Here is a 16,211-nt window from a genome sequence, read left to right as displayed (position 1 = left end):
TAGAATGCCCCTCAGTTTGGGTTTTTCTGATATTTCCTCATAATTAGATTCAAATGATTACTTTTGGCAGAAGTGATGTTCTCTCTGCAGTCTATCAGGAGGCACATGATGCCCATTTTTTTCCATTACTGGTGTTAATTTGATTTTTTGGTTTTCTTATTTTAATTGGATAAAGTTACATTAGGTTGTATTTCAGCCCAAATTCCCATCCAATTATAAGTGTAATTAAAATATAACAAAACTCAGAAGCCTTACATGTAGGTAAGAAAAGTAACTTTTAAATATTCAAATAACATCTTGCTGTGTTAGGATATAAAATGCTGCAACTCTGTGTTCTTATCAAACTGACAGTTGCTGTGTATTTAGTAACATGGTGATGTCTCTTTGAGCCCCTTCATCTCCAAGATGCACATCCTCTTGGTTGACAGTCTCTTCCTTTTCAAAGAACATATGCTTCCAACATTGTACCAGTTGTATTTGGAGTATAACTGAACCTTCTTGAACCTGGTTTTATTAAAAATGTATTGAGGTTTTGGGATTTAAGTGTGTATTTTTACTACTAAACATGGGCTATAAAAACTTTGTATTAAGACATTTGTATCTTCTATGATCTTTGAGTATTAAACATCAAGAGGCATCTTACTAGGAAAAAAATAACTAGGTAGATATTCTGTGGATATGCTTATATTCTACAATATCCAGGGAGAAAGAATATTTTGATCTTAAAAAAGAATTGTTTTCAACATACGTAATTGGTTGTTCAAGGTAAACTATTGTGAATAGTCACCCCATTTAACATTTGTTACAAAATATTTGATTTTTATATTTTAATTGACTATAGGTGCTTTGTCTATTGTGAGATGATGCTTTGTTTTTTCACTTTTTAACATCAAGTGATTTTTTTCCCCAAGCGGTGTCACTATGATGTTACTTAATATTACCAGGGACTTCAGTGAGATGACTTCTGGTAAAATAATCAAGATGGATATAAATATGAGATATTTATATAGTTTAGGTATGTAGAGGACTTTTTTTTTTTTTAATTGATTTATTTTGGAGAGAGAGTACATGTGCCCACACATGTGAGCAGGGGGAAGGGCAGAGGGAGAAGGACAGAAGCAGAGTCCTTGCTGAGCACAGAGCCCCATGTGGGGCTCCATCCCAAAACATTGAGATCACGACCTAAGCTGAAAATAAGAGTTGGACGCTTAACTGACAGCCACCAGCCGCCCCAGGGATAACATTCTAATGAAGCTGTGTTCTAATGATCTTGGGAAGTCTTCCTGGGGAATGAAACTTATCCATAGTTTTGTGAAGATTTTTTCATTGTTAATTGTCTATAAAAACCACTGTTATTTAAATTACAGACCGTGTCTTCTTCCATGTGTTTCTTATATATCAGTGGTAGACTCAAATGGTTGTGAGAAATTCCTTTCCTGTTAGCTCACAGTCTATACTGAAGGAAATTGCCCTATCCATTCTTTAGGCTGTACCTTATACAGGGATGGTCGTATGCTCTGTTCTCTGCCATAGGACCTAACTTCTAATATTGATGTCCACGATTGATTGAATCAGGGTGAGATCTTGACCCAAAGCAAGCCAATTAATTGGCCTGCTGGTGACCTGTGAAGGGACCTGGTGATGCCAAAATGGGAGACTGGTGATTAGTTGGGCTGTGCATATTGCCTCAGAAAACTGGATGTGAGGATAAGGGAGTTGGTAGTGAAAGGGGAGCAGAAGCTAAGAAAGTGTCACAGGTACAAGATGCAGGGGTCACAAGGTGAAGGAATTGAGGCAGAGACGTGGGGGTGTGCTCATGGGGCATTTCCTGAGGGCTGATGAGATAATCCAATCCTTATGGTTGTCATAGATCTCAGAGCACTATGGTCTCACCAAAGCCTAGCTATACAACTGTTCCTGGGTGGAGATGAGGAGTGAGATTGCTCTTGTACTTACATTTTCTTATACCTTTATTATATATATTCTTTTCCCTTCCCTCATGTGAACAAGTGTCTGTTCCTTGTAAACCGTATGTCTCTCTTTTAGAATCTTCAGTCTTCTTTAGGGCTTCATTATGTGATTTCTGTATCTGTTGGTAACTCTCATCTCTTACCCATACTTCATTTTTTATCATCAGTCATTTGCTGAGTATTTTCACTTCAATGACTTACTCTCATCTCACCTTTAACATAGACAAGTTAGAACTAATCTTAAACCTAAAATTGAAGTTTTCATGGGTATCATCGTCTTTTCTCTTATTCAAATTAGAGTTCTTTTATTTTGACTATACATTTTCTTTAGTTTAAGATTTAGAGAGTGAGCGAGCATGGTGGGGAGGAGCAGAGGGAGAGAGAATTTTAAGCAGACTCCTCGCTGAGTGTAGAGCCCCATGTGGGGCTTGATTTCATCACCCTGAGATCATGACCTGAGCCTAAACCAAGAGTCAGACACTTAACTAATTGTGCCACTCAAGTATCCACATTTTCTTTAGTCTGAGAAAATGTTTCAAAGGGGTTGGATGAAGGGTGCCTGGCTGGCTCAGTCAGAGGAGTGTGTAGCTCTTGATCTTGGGGTCATGAGTTTGATCCCCACATGGGCTATAGAGATTAAGTAAGCAAGCAAGCAAGGAAATAAATAAATAGATAGATAGATAAAACTTAAAAAAAAGAGGTTGGATAAAACTTATTTATAAAGGACATTTATATTAGCGCTTCTTTATAGTTCTTTTGTTGTGCTTTAATTATTTTACCCATAAGTCTTGTTTCCTGAAACTTAACAAGTTCTACAAAGGAAGTGTTCTTGGTCTCACCCTATTTTTGGATAACTCATAGTATCTGTAGTGATGGGCTTATAGTAGTTGCTATTTAATGATTGATTATTTGTTGGATTTAATTATAATGAGAATGAGGAAATATGCTAGAAAAATCACTGACTTGTAACTGGTTATAAACGCCAATATTTTCCCAGTTCCTATTTTGATGAGAAAGGCTTGGTCAGACAACAGCTGGATTCTTTTGATGAGTTTATTCAGATGTCTGTTCAAAGAATTGTGGAAGATGCTCCACCTATAGATCTACAAGCCGAAGCGCAGCATGCTAGTGGAGAAGTTGAAGAACCGGTAAGATGGTTATTCTAATAAAGTAACATGTGAAAGGAGAGTTGATGTGAAATTTCAGTCCTTCTCTCACCTGGCCTAAAGGTAAAAGAAAAGAAAGTAGGTGTTTTTAGCAGGGTACTTGGAGCATCTTTATCACTTCCTAATTTATTGTTACTAACAAAGAGATGCATTTTTGCAAGTAATCCAAAACCCTAATCCTTATTGAGATAGTAGGGATTTAATAGTTGGGGAGAGGGAGCTTAGGAATATGATGAACTACTTGGAGAAGCAAGCCACAAATAGTCATATTGCTTTAGAAAGCCCCCTTTATGTTTTCTTTCACAGTAAGAAATCATAGAAGAAAATGTGTTTGAAGGACTTTCCCCCCTTCTTATCTTTTGTAAGAAATGCGTTATTATAACAATATAAGATAAAATAAAAGAAAGTCACCCAAACATACCGGCTATTTTAGTTAAGTTCCTCATAGTCTTTGTTCACACGTATGTACTTAGCATTATTGAAATCATAGCGAGGGTATAATTTTATAATCTGGTTTTACATGAGTGATTGTAAAAAAGTATATAGTCCAGAGTGATAGCTGTCCTTAGTTTTTGAGGAGAAGAGAGATGGGGAAACTGAAAAACAAAGTGAGTCAGGGAGAGCCCCAGTTCAGTCCCTTTTTTTTTTTTCTTCTAGTAAGTTCAGTCCTTTTTTATAGCTAATCTCCTAAGGGCTGATTGTTCTCATTCTGGTTGGAGATGCTGCATGACTTTTGTTGTTAAGAACAGAAATAATTGGCTCTTCTGGCATTGTGCTGGAAAAGTGGGCTTTTAAAAAAATTTTTTTTATAGTTATGGCATTTTCTCTTCCTGGTATTTGCAAAACAAAAGAGATAACACTGTAACAGACTCAAAGTGCCACTACTGTTAAGTACAGTTGAGGAAGAGATATGAAGCTGGAGTATCAGAACTTGCTGGAAAAGATGGGGGGACACTTAAGCTGACCATGAGGAGCAGGGTAGGACTTGTCTTAGTGGAGAAAAGATACTTAGGGGGTTCAGCAAGAAAATACTTGGTGTTATTTGGCTTGGGGGTGGAATGACCACAACAGTCAGTATATGAGTTTTGTCTTGATCTGTCTTTGATAGGTGTTAGTGGAAGTTAAGATAGAACGAGATTGTCACAGGCTTTGGCTATCATTAGGAATTATTGAAAGATTGTCAAAGAATGTGCATAAAGCATTATTTTAGGTTACTTTGGAAATGATTTTTAATTGGGAGTGGGAAGAAGCTGGAGACAGATAAAAATCTTTGAATAGCCTAGGCTTAAGAGAATAAGTGTTCTGGACTAGGGTGATGGTAAAAATAAGGAGTAGAGGGATGGCTTTCCTTTGGTTCATTATCACCACCAGTTCTCTTTGCTCTTTATCTCCTCCAGTTTGGGGAACTTAGGTGTTAATTACCATTAGTGGTCTGTTTAGTCCCATTGTCTCTTTGAGATTTGGTTGAGAGAGAAACCCACTATCCGTTTACCTCTGGAAAGTTCTCATGGATCTTGTTTTATTGGGGAGCAAATAGATATTAATTGAAAACTTTTTTTTGAGTGGGTGGAGCTATAGTTGGGGTTGGAAGTTGGAAGTTTTCAGTGCTTTATAGAGTAATTAGGATTTTTTTGTGTATTGAAGAGTTAGGTTAATTTTTTTGGTGTTCTGTTGAATAGGTTAGAGTATGATCCTAATTGTCTGAATTTATCTTTTCTGTTAACTTTGTACTTCTGACCTTAACCAAGGAGAGGGCATATAAAACTATATAGATTATTTATACAAATCCTTTAACTATTTGATATAAACACAGAGTATATGAGATATGTGCATAGTCTTTATTTATTTGGGATATTTTAAGACTGTCTTTTGCCTTAAGATAGCAATTAAGTATTCAACTTGACATCTATGGAATATGGATATTGGCTTTGGAGAGTCCCCGTATTAGTAAAGTGGGTTAGTTTCAGCAGTTTCTAGAACTGTTTCTAGTCAAAATGTTAATGTTGATTAAAATGGAATCATTAAAACTTTTATGGAAAAAAGTTATCCTTTTCATTTTTTTTGGTTTCCTTTTAGCCGAGATATTTGCTGAAGTTTGAGCAGATTTACCTCTCCAAACCTACCCATTGGGAAAGAGATGGTGCTCCTTCACCAATGATGCCAAATGAAGCCAGATTAAGAAATCTCACGTAAGAATTTTTCCAGCAATTGATATTGAAATACAGTTCAGAAAATGTAATTTTAACCAGTTCAATTGAGAGTTGAGCAAATACCTTACTATTACATAATTGTAATTTTACTTTTGTTTCTAAAGGTATTCTGCTCCACTTTATGTTGATATAACAAAAACAGTCATTAAAGAAGGTGAAGAACAACTTCAAACTCAACATCAGAAAACTTTTATAGGAAAAATTCCAATTATGTTGCGTTCAACTTATTGCCTCTTGAATGGCTTAACAGATCGTGATCTTTGTGAGTTAAATGAATGTCCCTTGGATCCTGGTGGCTATTTCATTATTAATGGATCAGAAAAGGTATAATAAGCATTATTTAAGGAAATTACAATATCATAATTAAGATTTAAGTTGTGAAAGTTCAAATTAAAAAGTAAATTTGTACACAGAATAACCTGGAAGTGGTAGTTGAATTATTTAGGGGATGACAGCTAAACTTATGTAAACCAGAACTTCATTTAGCTCTGTACGATAAACACTAGAAATTTGGTGGTGTTTAAGCTTATATGTTTTGTGAAGCATTTATGTAAAATGGAGTTTGTGAAGTTCAAGAATTGATGTTTCAGTTAGCCCCTGTGATCAAAGATGCAGATTTTACTCTTCTTTATACTTCAAAGACCTGTGAGTTTTATGGAATAAATTTTGTCCATATAGGTTCTGATTGCTCAAGAGAAAATGGCAACAAACACAGTCTATGTATTTGCCAAAAAGGATTCTAAATACGCCTACACAGGAGAGTGTAGATCATGTCTGGAGAATTCTTCCCGACCCACTAGTACTATTTGGGTTAGCATGCTGGCAAGAGGAGGACAGGTATGGACTGGAACATGATATTGTTTGGATTTGTTTCTTTTTGTCTAGTCTTATAATTTATCAGGCTGCATTCTTAGTCAAAAAAGCTTTTCTGGAGTATATTGTCAATGTTATATGTAGGTGTTATTTACTTAACTGCTAGTAGCAGATTACTCCAATAGCAGCATTTATCATCTCAGTTTCTGTGAATCCAGAATCTGGGTGCGGCTTCGCTGGGTCCTCTGGCTGAGCATCTCTCACAAGGCTGCAGTCAAGGTGTTTGCCTGAGCTGCAGTCATCTTAAGGCTTAGTTCACATGGTCGTCTTCAGGATTCAGTTCTCTGTGGGCTGTTGAACTGAGAGACTCAGTTCTTTGCTGGCTTTTGGCTGGAACCCTCTCTCAGTTTTTGGCCATGTGGTTCTCCTCCATGGAGAAGCTGCTGACAACATGGCAGCTTGCTTCATCAGGGAGAGTATTCAGCAAGAGCCATAGAGGGAACAAGCATGATGGAAATCACAGTCTTTTATAACTTAATCTTAGAGGCAACATTCTGTCATTTTTACCATATTCTCTTTGTTAGATGTGAGCCAACATGTTCAGCCAATTCTCAAGGGGTGGCAATCGCACAAGGCAATAATAGTAGTAGGCGGGAGGGAGTCCTTGGGCACAAATTTAGAAGCTGTGTACCATAGGCAGGTTATTTGTAATAATAATACCTAGCCTTGGGATGCTTGGGTGGCTTAGTAGTGGCTTAGTTGGTTGAGCGTCCAACTCTTGATTTTGGCTCAGGTCATAATCTCAGGGTTGTGATATTGAGCCCGGTGTCAGGCTTTCTGCTCGTTGTGGTCTCTGTGCTCAGTGAGGAGTCTGCTGGAGATTTCCTCTCCCTCTCCCCTTCCCCACGCTACTGGAGCATGCTTGCTCGCTCGCTCTCTCTCAAAAATAAAAATTTTTTTTCAAAAATTTTTTCGACAGGGAGTGCACGAGCAGGGGTAGCTGCAGAGGGAGAAAGAGAAGCAGGCTCCCTACTGAGCAGGGAGTGGGACGTGGGGCTTGATCCCAGAACCTTGGGGTCATGACCTGAGCCAAAGGGAGATGTTTAACCAACTGAGCCACCCAGGCACCCCAATAAATAAAATCTTTATTAAAAAAAATAGGTAGCCTTTCTTGAATATTTGCTGTATGCCAGTTATGTTATTCAGATTGCTTGATTTTATCTTTACAACTATCTTTGAAAGTAGTTGTAATTGCCTCTCTTTGATTTCAGGTATGGTTTTTATTATATTTTGTTTTGAATAAGTCATACATGCACATTAAAATAGTTCTAAAGTAGGAAAAAAGTGTACTATAAAAACTAGTCTTCCTTTGACCCTTCCTTTCCCCAGAGGCAGTTGCTTTTGATAACTTCTCATGAATCAATTCAGAAATAGTCTTAATGCAAAAAATACAAATGGGAGCTTGTGATGCACACTGTTCGAACTTCGCTGCATCCTTTAAAAACATGTTTAGATGAGCACTTGATTATTTTGGAGCGGTTATATTCCGTATGTAGATGTAGCATAATTTAACCTTTTCCCTTTTGATGGACATTTAGATTTCTACTCTTGTGCCTTGCTAACAGTTCTGCAGAGCCTAAAACCACCTTTTTAAGTCTTATAAAAATGAAGAACTTGAAGATTAGAGAATTTTAACTACCTGAAGTTAAACACATAATGTAGAATAGGTGTTTTAAAGAATTAAAATGTTTTTTACTTGTAAATAGAGGTAGAATGGGGCCTAAGTACAAGTGTTTGGAAAAGATCTCAGGTGTTGCTGATGTGCATTCTTTGTTGAGAAGCATTGGCCTGTATCATGGAGGGCAAAGAATGAAAATAGTATATTAGATTATTGTGGCAGCTGTGGGCAGAATGAATGAATTAGAGGCAGAGAAAGGAAAATCATCTGGCGCACCTGACTGGCTCAGATGGTAGAGCATACAACCCTTGATCTCAGGGTTGTAGGTTTGAATCCCGCGTTGGGTGTAGATTATTTAAAAATCAAATCTTAAAAAAAAAAATCTGGATTTAGTGATGTTTGATATAGTATGAATCAATTAAGATTGTGGTTTCTGTCCTCAAGTTCTGGATAAAATAGAAAACTTCTAAGAATTGATTTTTAGAGTGTAGTGAGTTCATTTTTTAGACAAGATTTTGTGGGGGTACGTGATGTGTGCTTTCTTATGTGTTGCTTATTCTGAAAAAGATCTGTAATGAGACAAATAGACTGAATGGAATAATTGACCTGTAAGTAGAAACAACCAAATGGCATTTGGAGGTATGAGGGCTGAGGGTACAGGAAAACGAGCAAGATGAAGGTTTGGATATCGTTTATGAAGAGTGGTTAACTGAAAACCCATAAGGTGGGATATGGTGTCTAAGGACCGAGGCCTAAATAGGAGGCAATGACAGAAATTGTTAATAGAGGGACTATGATAATGTAGGATTATGATGCCAAGAAAGGATAGAGCTTAATATTAAAGAAATATAATTAAAACAGAGAAGCCAGTTGTTTGTATGAAAGTGTAGGTTAGTAACTTTTATTTCATTTTTGTATGTGGTACAATTAAAGAGAAATTGAAAAAGTATACTTGTGTGAAAGAGGCTGTTTGTTAATTTTGAAATATTTTTCAAACAAGAGATACCATACAGACCAGCTCTGAGTTAATATTGTTTTTCATTTGTTGCTTAGCTTTTTTCCCACATTTGTCCGCATATATATATTTTTTACCCCTGATGTCTTTCTTCGGAGAGTTTTGTATGGCCTGTTTTGTTTTTTTGTGGGGTTTTTGTGGGGTTTTTTTGGCCAGGGGAGAGGGTGCAGGATCTGTGTTCATTCTTTTGTAGCCAGATGTCAATTGCAAATATGGTATTGGGTAATTCTAAGAGAATCTTGGCAGGCAGACAGAGGATAGCAGTTCTCTCATGCCTAAATGATCAGCCTGTTCATAAAATTAGTAAACCTCTTCCAGTGGTTTTGAAAGGCAACCATAGGATGTTCCTTAAAGTATGAAGTTATACTTCCCTTGAAATACATACAATGAACATGTATATGAAACGATTCTCATGATGTTTGTATGTGGCTCTGATCTCTTTGTATTGATACTCTAATGATGTTTTATTTTTCTAGGGTGCAAAGAAGAGTGCTATTGGTCAGCGCATTGTGGCAACCCTACCATATATCAAGCAGGAAGTTCCCATCATCATTGTGTTCAGAGCATTAGGTTTTGTGTCTGACAGAGATATTTTAGAGCATATTATTTATGATTTTGAAGATCCAGAGATGATGGAAATGGTAATGTGAGAAAAATGTATTTGCAGTGTTTTGCAAGAGGTTTAAAGTTACTGTTGCTAATCTTAAAACATAGTAGAAAGATGCTCTGAAGAGTAATTTAGCTGTCACAAATCCCATGACATTTACTGTGTAGTGAAAGCCTTCAGCCTTGCTTCAGCTTCTTTCTTGACAATTCTGTGTAAAATAGAAATAAAAGCTAGAGGCAGCCAGAGTTCACTGACAGTAGCAAGAAGAAACCGTAGTAAGGAAAATCATAAAAGCATACCAGTCTGGTGCAATTTAGTAAAAAAGGAAAATGAATAGTTGATACCTTCTTCTTTTTTATTTTGAGATAATTTCAAACTTATAGAAAAGTTGCAAAGATCTCTTGTATACTCTTCACCCAGATTCACTGGTTGTTAACCTCTGCTACGTTTGATTTAGCATTTTCTTTATATACACACATTATTTTTTTCTAGACCATTGGAGAGTAAGTTTCAGGCATTGTGCCTTTTACTCCTAAGTACTTCAGTGTGTGTTTCCTAAGAACCAAGACATTACATATTCATAATACAGTTAGCAAAATCAGACCTTTTACTTAGCTTCAATACTATTAAGCCATATATCTTATTTAGGTTTTTGCTAGTTGTCTTGATTAATGTCTTTAATGGTATTTTTTTTTCCTGGTTCAGAATCCAATCCAGGATCATGTATTGCATGTCATTTTTATCTCTTCAGACTCTTTAAATCTCTTGTTGTCTTTTTCCTCAGTGTTTCACAACATTGAAGTTTTTGGAGAGGATAGACCAGTTACTTTGTAGAATTTCCCTCGATTTGGACTTTTCTGGTATTTCTTCATGATTAGATTCACTTTATCCCTTTTTTGGCAGGAAAAATATAGAAACAATATTGTCTGCTTCCCAGGGCATTGCATCAGGGGTCATGTGATGGAATCTTGTCCCATTATTTGTAATATTAACTCTACAGTGGTCTCCTAGGTTCCTCTACTATAAAGTTAACTATTTTTGTGGGAAGATTCTTTGAGTCTAAGTAAATATCCATTTCCTTGTCAGTGCTTTTCATTAATTATCTTTGTCTCAATAGTAGTTGATAGTCTTAAAGTTGTCCTGAATTGTCCAGAGTCTTTAAGACTGCAGAGAAATAAGGTTAAATGGAGGCTAAACATTGGTCACAAAGTGAGGTAGCAGAGTGAGTACATGTTATTAGAGCATCAGCTCGGTTGCATGAGAAAAATGGATTCTGGTTAGATTTTGCTTTAAGCTTTTAACAGTGGTCATACGTTTTTTTTTGTTGTTTTCTTTAAATACTTAAATATAGTAATTATTTAAATATTTGAAAGAAAATATATGTTATCTTTTATCCAAAAGGCATCCCAAATGATTCAAACTGGATTTGGACCGTATTCAAACTGGAATTTTCTTAGTAAAGTGAAAGAGCTGATTTGCTTTATGTATCTTATTTTTTTTTGAAAATTACTGCTTGTTCCTTAGCTCTTACGAAGCTTAGGCCAGTTTTTACGGTCTGTGAGTCAAGCATTCACTTTGCAAAAGTGCTTTAATTTTTTCTTCTGAAAATAATAATTATCATTATCCCTTTTTCCAGATCCATATTAACCTTAACAAAACAGTTTCATAACAACCTTGACAATTTGAAAAGACCACTTCCACTTACCATACTGTGGCCTCAGTTTGACTGGTTTATGTTACCTTTTTCTCACCTTTGATTCCATGATTGGAATTTGTATGTTTAAACTTGAGGATCAGTGATAAATAGACCTAGGAAGTCAAAGGCAAGAAAGGCATTTCAGTATACGTGATAGGGTTAAAGTGTATTTACAGGGGCCAAAGTTATTCAGTGGTACCCGTCATTCATCATGCTTGTTGTGTAAAATTGGAATTTTAGAATGTTAGAACTAGAGTGAAACTTAGAGATTATCATATCTGACCACTTTGTAGACAAGGAAACTGATTACATGACTGCTCAGGGGCCACGGCTACTTAGAGGCAGGTATGGAATGTAGGTCCCTATAACAATGTGCCTTTCTCCTACAAAAAATGGAGTGGTTTTATTTATAGGTTAAAAACCTCTTAAACCAAGGCTAAAACCAGTCTGGTGCATTTATTCATTTGTAGTTTAGTAAATTTTAATTTGACTATTAAACTTTCCTAAATTGGTGTATGATATTTGGAAGGAATTTTTGCTTTGCCATTATGTATTAAAATGTAAAAACCAAAAACTACTACTTTTTTTTATGATGGAATTATTTGTATTTTTTTTTTAGGAAATATAATTGCCTGTGTTGATGAGTGGATTTTGTCAGAGATCTGCTCTCTAGATCTTAAAGTGTATTCAAGTTCTAAGATTTTATGGTCCCTTGGTTTAAAAAATTTGCATATTCTATTAGGTACATAGGGACATTTAACATGTTATAAATTAGAGTTACAGTTGACTTATTTTAAGTTGAAAGTATGAATTTGAAAATAACTTTCATTTGAATTCTCTGATAGGTGAAACCTTCTCTCGATGAAGCTTTTGTCATCCAGGAACAGAATGTTGCACTAAATTTCATTGGCTCAAGAGGGGCAAAGCCTGGTGTCACTAAAGAGAAAAGAATTAAATATGCAAAAGAAGTCTTACAAAAAGAAATGCTCCCTCATGTTGGTGTCAGTGACTTTTGTGAGACCAAAAAAGCTTATTTCTTGGGGTATGTTAAATATTGTTTTAAGATTTTTGCCAAGATACTGTTGAGATACAGTTTTTCTTAAAGTTAAAAATGTCAGAAATGTGTTTTTAACGTGAGTTTTTTAAAAAGCCAAAAGCCGTGTTTTGTTTTTCACTTCTTTCTTTTTTTTATTTTAAAGGTACATGGTTCATAGGTTGCTTTTAGCAGCCTTGGGTAGAAGAGAATTAGATGACAGGGATCACTATGGAAACAAAAGGTTGGATCTTGCTGGGCCACTGCTTGCATTCTTATTTAGAGGGTAAGGAATAATAGAATGGTATTGTTAAAAGTAGAAAGGTTTCACTGTAGATTGATCATGCACTAATGGAGTTACTAAACTGTCTTGGCATCCGTATTGGGTACGTATGAAGTTAGCTACATTCTCTTTGCCACTTGTCCAGATTTTGTTCTGCTTCATGTCTGAGAATTTCAAATTTGTGAGGACAGTTTATTATTTACATTTTCTTTATTCCTCTGGTAGCTTTATAAGGCATTTGCCTTGATTTTTTAAGTACTGATGATATTGGAATTTTTAGTTCTGCTTTTTGCATTTTATAAAAAACACAAAAGCTGGAGGGAAATCTATCAGAATATTAGCAGTATTGGTGTAATGTGAGTTTTATTTTCTTCATATGTTTTTATGTTTTCCATATTTCCTGTAATGAACATATAACACTTTTATAATTAGAAAAGTTATTTTTAAAAACAAAATATGTAGACAGTTTAATAAAAAAAAGATTATAGCAATGTTTCTACATACGGTTTGGTTTTTTTTTTTGTAAAACATTCGTTTGAGAGGGAGAGAGAGAGTGCATGTGCACATGCACGAGCAGGGGGTTGGGGAGGAGAAGGGGCAGAGGGAGAGGGAGAAGCAGGCTCCCTGCTGAACAGGTCGCCTGATGTGGGGCTTGACCTCAGGACCCTGAGATCATGACCTAAGCTGAAGGCAGACACTTAACCGACTGAGTCATCCAGGCACCCCTACATATTCTGTTATTTAGTGTGTTGTAGATTGGTGTTTTTCAGCCTTTTGTTTTCACACCACGAAGGAGCCTCTTTTGACATTTTTCTCCTAGTTGCTCCCCTCATGTGTAAAGTTTATGTACTGTAAGTACATCAGTGCTTTTTACATAGAGTAATAACACTACCCTTCCTCTACCCCAACTATTTTCCTTCCCATTGTGGGCAATACTGTCCATATTGAGAATGCATGCATGTCGACCTTTACATATTTAAAATTATTTCATTTTATTTGGCAGTATGTTTAAGAATTTGCTTAAAGAAGTACGGATCTATGCACAGAAGTTTATTGATCGAGGAAAGGATTTTAACTTGGAGTTGGCAATTAAAACAAGGATTATATCTGATGGTCTAAAATATTCTTTAGCTACGGGAAACTGGGGTGACCAAAAGAAAGCTCATCAAGCCAGAGCTGGAGTATCTCAGGTAGGACATCGACTGACTGCAGGTTTGATAGGAAAATGTGTGACTATTGGATCCTTTCAGTCAATGAATATAAATTATTTTGCTTTTTTTCCCTCAGGTATAGTAGCGCTGGGGGATTTTGAATTATGAGAATGTAATTTTTCTTAAATTAGCCGTTAGCGTTACTTAAGAGAGATTAAGGTTTTGGCTTGCAGCAAGATAGTTAATAAATTAGTGTAGCTACTTGGGAGGTGAGACGGTCCATGTTAGTGAAATTTTTATGTTTCTAGAACTCCATGTTAGATGCTGACCCAGAGAATAAATGGGTATTCCCTTCCTTTGATGGAAAGTACAGTACAAAGTTGACCTGGGAACAAGGTGGGCGTTAGGGGCATTAACTCTTACGGAGCTAATATCCTGGTGGTTGGAGGCGATCATAAAAAAGCATTTATGTGGAATGTTAGAACTGTACGTCACACATTTGCCATCCCTGCTATAAGGGGCACTTAAGTTATGGGGTGAATGATATTATTCAGGGGAAGGATGGAGGAAGGAGAGTTAGGGAGAGTTTGACAGTTGATTATAGGTAAAAATGTAGTATTTGCCTCATTCTACTATTTGCCAAAAATGTGATAGTATGAGTAACAGAAATGCCCAAGCTTTAAAGATTTACTATTGTTTTCTAGGTATTAAACCGCCTGACTTTTGCATCTACTCTTTCTCACCTACGTCGTTTAAATTCACCTATTGGTAGAGATGGCAAGCTAGCAAAACCAAGACAGTTGCATAATACATTGTGGGGAATGGTGTGTCCTGCTGAGACCCCAGAGGTAATACATTAGAATTTACATTCAGAACAAAAAGTCTACCAATAATTATGTAGGGTATGTAATTACTTGTAGGGATTAGTATTTAATTATGCTGTGTGGTTTTGGAATTAATGTTTATTTATGATTTTGTTTTTAGAAAGTAAGAGTAAATCCTGAAATCATATTGAAGGAAAAATGTTATGGAAAAGAATTTTTATAGGCATGTTAAATCAGTATGATTTATTTTTTTTTGTTTATTCATAGGGTCATGCTGTAGGACTTGTGAAGAATTTAGCCCTGATGGCTTATATTTCAGTTGGATCTCAACCTTCTCCAATTCTGGAATTTTTAGAAGAATGGAGTATGGAAAATTTAGAAGAAATTTCTCCTGCAGCTATTGCTGAGTGTGTATAGATGTGATTTCTCTCTCTTTTTTTTATTTTTTCTTAAGATTTTATTTATTTGTTTAACAGAGGAAGTGAGAGAGCACAAGCATGGGGAGCAGTAGAGAGAGAGGACGAAGTGTGCTCTGCGGGGAACCCGATTTGGGGCTTGATGCCAGTACGCTGGGATCATGACCTGAGCCGAAGTCAGACGCTTAACCAACTGAGCCAGTGGGGCACCCAGATGTGATTCCTTTTTTTGAAACTCTTGTTTATCTTTGGCTGTTGCTTAGTATAGAGTTACTAACTGCAAGATGCTTTTGGTTTCACATTTTAGTGCAACCAAGATTTTTGTTAATGGCTGCTGGGTTGGAATACATAAAGATCCTGAACAACTTATGAACACCCTAAGGAAATTGCGGCGTCAGATGGACATCATTGTGTCTGAAGTGAGTCTTTAATTAAGACTGCATGATCCTGTGGGATTTCTAAACAAGGCATAAGACTAGTGACAATTTTCTTTGCATTGGCATCTTTAACTGCTTTTCCTTGTAGAGTACCTGGTCAGAAGTCTAGGTGATGTTTTGAGCTAAATTTAATTACAAGGTATTGCTTGCTTTAATGCTTTAGGTATATGCTTCCAAAAATTTGACATGTAATTTAAATTATATTTTAGAACTCAAATTATATTTTAAAGTGAAAGGAATTCTTTTGAGGATGTTTTTGTGAAGCTGACAATAATGCTTTTGAAAAGAGAATAATGATCTCTGATTTTTCCTGTTGTCTGAATCCAGAGATTCATTCCGTTGTTTTTTTTTTTTTTTTTTTTTAGATTTTNTTTTTTTTTTGAAGATTTTATGTATTTATTTGGGAGAGAGAGAGAACGCGCGCACAAGTTGGGGTAGAGGGGCAGAGAGAGAGAGGAGAAACAGACTCCCTGCTAAGCAGGGAGCTTGTCTCCGCGCTGAGTCCTAGGACCCTGGGATCATGACCTGAGCTGAAATCAAGAGTTGGACGCTCAACTGACTGAGCCACCCGGGTGCCCAGAGATTCATTCTTGAAATGTGATACACCTCTAAAGATTCTTATATTTAGGTGAATATTGAAATGCTTTGGGATTAGGATAGTTTTTTTTTTAAACATTAATATATATTATATGGGCTTTATTACTACCCTGAATAGGACTTTTGCTTTTAGTGTACTGTATTAAGTGACATGGCTTGGTCCTTTGATTCCCCTGAATACATACTGTGGGTTCTGTCTGGGTGAAAGTGGGTTTGGAGAGAGACTGTAACATTTAAGTCAGTAGCTGATCTCTTTTCTACGTAGCTGAGCAGGGAAGAGAGTTTGGTTGCCCCAGGCTTTCCTCTAGCAGGCAG

General features: G+C 36.3%; 1 protein-coding gene across 1 annotated transcript in view; it reads left to right on the top strand.

Annotated features, from left to right (window-relative positions):
* Positions 1-16,211, top strand: part of POLR2B (RNA polymerase II subunit B) — a 50,272-nt gene that overhangs the window by 6,823 nt on the left and 27,238 nt on the right. The window contains exons 3-13 of the mRNA XM_011223494.3: positions 2,968-3,118; positions 5,213-5,325; positions 5,451-5,670; positions 6,025-6,183; positions 9,329-9,493; positions 12,001-12,197; positions 12,355-12,474; positions 13,475-13,661; positions 14,327-14,470; positions 14,714-14,853; positions 15,170-15,281. Coding sequence (XP_011221796.1) covers positions 2,968-3,118; positions 5,213-5,325; positions 5,451-5,670; positions 6,025-6,183; positions 9,329-9,493; positions 12,001-12,197; positions 12,355-12,474; positions 13,475-13,661; positions 14,327-14,470; positions 14,714-14,853; positions 15,170-15,281 — 1,708 coding nt within the window. The remainder of the gene's footprint in view (positions 1-2,967; positions 3,119-5,212; positions 5,326-5,450; positions 5,671-6,024; positions 6,184-9,328; positions 9,494-12,000; positions 12,198-12,354; positions 12,475-13,474; positions 13,662-14,326; positions 14,471-14,713; positions 14,854-15,169; positions 15,282-16,211) is intronic.

Source organism: Ailuropoda melanoleuca, chromosome 11 (assembly GCF_002007445.2).
Source record: "Ailuropoda melanoleuca isolate Jingjing chromosome 11, ASM200744v2, whole genome shotgun sequence".
Lineage (NCBI taxonomy): Eukaryota > Metazoa > Chordata > Mammalia > Carnivora > Ursidae > Ailuropoda > Ailuropoda melanoleuca.
The sequence above is the reverse complement of the archived record's forward strand: the minus strand, read 5'-3'. Positions and strand labels throughout refer to the sequence as shown.